Source organism: Gavialis gangeticus, unplaced genomic scaffold (genome assembly GCF_001723915.1).
Source record: "Gavialis gangeticus isolate Ggan-Ray unplaced genomic scaffold, GavGan_comp1, whole genome shotgun sequence".
NCBI classification, from domain to species: Eukaryota; Metazoa; Chordata; order Crocodylia; family Gavialidae; genus Gavialis; species Gavialis gangeticus.
This window is the reverse complement of record NW_017729033.1, coordinates 18751793-18756343: the sequence shown is the minus strand read 5'-3', so window position 1 is coordinate 18756343 and position 4551 is coordinate 18751793. Positions and strand designations below refer to the sequence as shown.

The 4551-nt window shown below is 34.7% G+C and overlaps 1 protein-coding gene across 5 annotated transcripts in view; it reads right to left on the bottom strand.

Moving 5' to 3' along the window:
• Positions 1 to 4551, bottom strand: part of NSD2 (nuclear receptor binding SET domain protein 2) — a 146299-nt gene that overhangs the window by 52255 nt on the left and 89493 nt on the right. For all 5 annotated transcript variants that reach the window (XR_002099208.1, XM_019525936.1, XM_019525940.1 and 2 more), the window contains exons 6-8: positions 4099 to 4243; positions 3008 to 3085; positions 1396 to 1514 (exon numbers count right to left, since the gene is read on the bottom strand). Coding sequence is in view for 4 of the 5 variants with exons in the window: in XM_019525936.1 (XP_019381481.1) it covers positions 1396 to 1514; positions 3008 to 3085; positions 4099 to 4243 (342 nt within the window). In the remaining variant the exon portion in view is untranslated. The remainder of the gene's footprint in view (positions 1 to 1395; positions 1515 to 3007; positions 3086 to 4098; positions 4244 to 4551) is intronic.

Here is a 4551-nt window from a genome sequence, read left to right as displayed (position 1 = left end):
GTGCTAACATGTGCTCTACATGCACCATAAGTGATATCAACAAGCCTAATAAATTATCAAAAAGGAGTATGAATTACCACCCAGTAATTTTACATTGCAGCATTCAAATTCCATAAACAGCAACTAAGGACACAAAAAGGTTAATAGTTACATGCTGTTCCCATGCAAGAAGTAAAAGTTCATGAATAATCTTAAGGATTCTCACTCCCCAGAGAACTTAATCAAAGCCTGCCACAAGGGTGAAAAATGGAAGGGGGAAAACTTCAGTGCTCTGTACCACGTCATAGCAGATGACAGTCAAATGATTTTAAAGTTGCTTATTGTGATAGAGCATATAGCTGGAGCTATTCTGGGTCTATGAAAGGAGGGAAAGGGTAAAAGACAATTCACATATAACAGCTTGAAAGGAATCATCCTCCAAGGTATGGGACATTCTGTTTACAGAAGTGTGACACGCCTTCCTGTAAGGTCAAGTTCAGGGCTGGCTCCTGGCACCCAGCTTCCTCTGACCTGAACTGGGTCAATCCACCTCACAGCCTTAACAGGTTGCCAACCACCGACTTAAAAAAAGTTCCCTTTTGCTTAACCACTGGACCCAAAGCCTCCTTGCCAGTGGCTCACAACACTAAATTACAGCAGGTCTTTATATAGCAAAAGACATCCAAAAAAAAAAGAAAATACTTCCACACGTTTAACTTTCCACACAAATCGTCCCACTGTGTTCACTGGGTATGTTTATATGAAGTTAAGGATGTACCCTGAATGTTTACAGCATTTGAGCATGTGAACTAAGCCAATCTCTTAGCGATGTAGCAAAGCTTTTAAAGATGGCATTTAAAGAAATTATGATTCAAGCCTCAAAAACTAGTCAGAATGAAAAGCAGCCACAGTTAAAAGCCTGAAATCTGAACCGCAGTAATTTGTCCTACGTATGGCAATTTCCAAATCTAACAGATTGGGGTAAGGATAACATGTCGCCTTGAAAAGGATTTATAGATTTAACTTCTATTTTTAAAAAATATTTTTTCAGTATTTTTATGCTTTATTTAGCATCTGATTGAGACAACCTTCTCAAATACATGTCTAAATTTTGATGCATGAAAAAGGAATAAAGGAAGAGTATTACTGAAAGCAGGCTGAGTTCCTACCAATGCCATCTTCAGCATATACTTAAAGTTAAGAATAAGTATCCCATAAGGATACCTTTTCAGATGTCTCCACCTCAAGATTAAACAAGCTAAGTTTCAATGTCCCTCAGACAAATCTATGGAAATTTGATCTGATACAGTTAAGAGTAAATACTAAATCCTCAAAATGGAAATGCTGACAAACTTAACTATAGCAGTGTGAGTGGTGCTGCTATAATCAAACCAAACAAACCAACAATATAATTACCTTCCGATTATTCTGTTTATCCATCCTGAGTCTTTTCCTAGGTGCTTCCTGAACTTCAAAATCTTCTGTTGGTTCCTTTGTCCTCTTTTTTTGGTTTCTTTTATTTCCATGTAAGTTACCTTGGAATGGGGGGGATGGGGGAAACTTACATGAAAAATAATCTAAAGCCCACTTTGAAATTATCTTGAACTGATCTACTTAAGTTACTTTTCTTTCAGTCATTACTTTTAAAACACGGTTACCATTAACAAATCTGATAAACTTCTTGATGGCTAGGGTCCAATTTCTATTGTTGAACAACAGTTCTAAAATGCATCCAAACTCCTAATTACTAAGTAATCAACTTGGTAGATTTTTCTGAGTAAATACTAGTGTAAAGAGCTTCTCAAATTCATTTCACATCATCAAATAAAATACAAATATCCTACAGCTATAACTGTCCTATTACTTTGTAACAGTGTCTTACCACTGTACCAAAGTTTGTGTCATCTTCACTCTTTAATTATTCCTCCCAAAAATATAAATGAAGGTACAAGAGACATGTATTAAGGGGTCTCTGTCACATAGGATATCACCAATTGGACAGGTCACTGGTGTTTTCTGGCATAGCAATTTCTAATTCTCTATGTAACAGGTGTAATTATCAAAGCAGAAGACCATAATTGTTTTGTGAACAAAAAACTACCACTCAATTCACTAAGATCATTTTTAACTGCTTAAATAATTCACAAGTTGTTTAACCATCCATTTGCTTAATTCAATGTAAAAGTTCAAACAACTGACTCAAATACAAAATTCCAGTGACTAATCTACATAGCCATCCAGCAGGTTTAGCTATAGTTTATATCCACTACACCTCAGAGAGACAGATAATTGGGTAAGAAGTTGTTTCATATGATGAAATGACCCTAATACACTCTTTTAATATCAGACACTCCAGTACTGAGGCTATAGACCATCTTTAATATGGAGATTATAGAGCCCCAGGGCACAAATATTTACTGAACAATCTTCTCTTATAGTTAACATTTAAAATTTTGCTCTACAGCTAAAATGTGCTGTTTTGACGGAAACATTTGTTGTAAATATTTAAAATAAAGCTGCAGCTTTAAAATGAAGTACTACTTGTCAATTTTTTTTCCATATCTAATGGCTATAAGTTTTTTTTATCAGTTTAAATTCAAAGCAGCTCTGAATCTGCAAACAGACTGAAATGGGTCCAGGAGAACCTGCTATTTACAGAAAGCCAGCGTTTAAAAAAAAATATTTTTGCAAGTTAGGGTGGCAGGGTTTAGATGGGCAATGATTGAACTGACATGCTTTCATTTGTAGAAAACTATATATAAACGTACACTAATATATGGACTAGAAACATCTGATACAGGTACAATTCCAATTACATTTCTCGCAATATGACACTGAGGAAGGTGAACAAAATTCAGCACTACAGTGTTTAGATATTTAATTTGGGATCCATTAAAATTCTAAGTCAAGGAAGACAACATCTGAGAGAAAATAAAGAGGTTATGATATGTGGGCGATTACATAAGAGGTACACTCAATAGCTACTTATAATGATGAACTAATTCCACACAACACAAATTTCAATTACTTCTGGATCTTGATCTCCTTTTAGGTGAGTCTTGAAACACTTTACGTTTGGTCTCTCCAATATTCTTCAATGATGAACCTTGAGAGATACAGAATGTTGTGGTTTTTTTAAACTGATATCCAAATATTTGACACTTTAAAATTAAATAAAAAACTTTTGTCAGTTTTCCACAAAATGATGTTATTTCACACACAAAGAAATATAACAGAACTGACTGCCATTTTATACATTTTTTTTCCAATTCGGACAATCTTTCAAACACTCCCTCTCATTCTTTTTGTTGCCCAAAGCAGCACCTGGTGGTTTCTAATACTTCCACAGCAGGCCCTCCCATAGTTCTGTAAAAGCACTGTGCATACCAACCACATTTATAATTTAATTTGGTTTAAGAAGGATCATGCAAATGTCACGCTCCCTCTGTTCCTGTTTTTCAAGGAAACTACTCTCTAATCTCCAATTATCATAGCAAAAATTTAAATAAACTATTTTTCAAGACTGAATCCAAGCCAACAGCAAAAAAATGTCATCTTGCAATCTCTTAACGCTGTCTTAAAAGCTTTGAGCAGCACAGTAAAATGCCAAAAGGAAGAAAGATGTAGAAAGAGTTTGGAATACTTGCTTCCTGAGCTGATGCCTGTTATGAGGTAATGTACTTTTAGAAGAATATATAAAGAAAAGGGGTAGTATTGATTACACTTTATAAACCATCTCTAACTAGTCTTATAAGAACTTACTCAAATTTACATTAATAAAAATGCCCAATCTTCCCATTCCCACCACCCACATTTAACAGGCAGTGGATATAATGGCAGCTGCTTATAGGCAGAAGAAGAATGAGAAATCAGCAATCTCTAAACAGCAGAAGGTTTACATATAACAATTTGCAGAACAATGAGCAAGAAATGTAGACTTCATGGGTTGCTTTTATTTAACCATTGGCATTCTTTTGCTATTGGCACAAACACCAAAAATTAAAACTGGAAAACAGTGAAAGCCGTTTTCCCTACAGGTCTCAAATATGTGCTTAGTTTAAACACCTCTATGTATATATCAAATTTAGTTAGAGTACACTAGCACAGTTTTACGTTTACCAGAGTCTTCTTCAGATTTGGGAGAGGTCACTATGGCAAACTTTGTGTTATAGCGAGCTTTCTGTTTTTCACTAAGCATGTTCCACTGCGATTCAAGCAGTTCTTCAATCTCCTCACTTGAAGCATCTGGATGTTCAGCAACAACCTATGCATGCAAAATAGGGTTTATATTAAAGAGATAAACATTAAAAGAACAATGAGCATATTTGCACTGCTTTAAGTAGGAACTTGACACACATAGAATTGTGTAACATTTCTGTTGTGCCCATAAAAAATACATTAAGAGCACAGATTAGAAGATTCTCTGCATATCCTATTTATTAATTAATTTTAGAATCTTGTAATATTTTGCATTAGGAATAATTCTGAAGTATAGTAGATTATTCTAAAAGTAAACAGCTTTTTAAACAATCAGAAAACTGGATAAGAATGAAGCCTACGACAAAATGTATT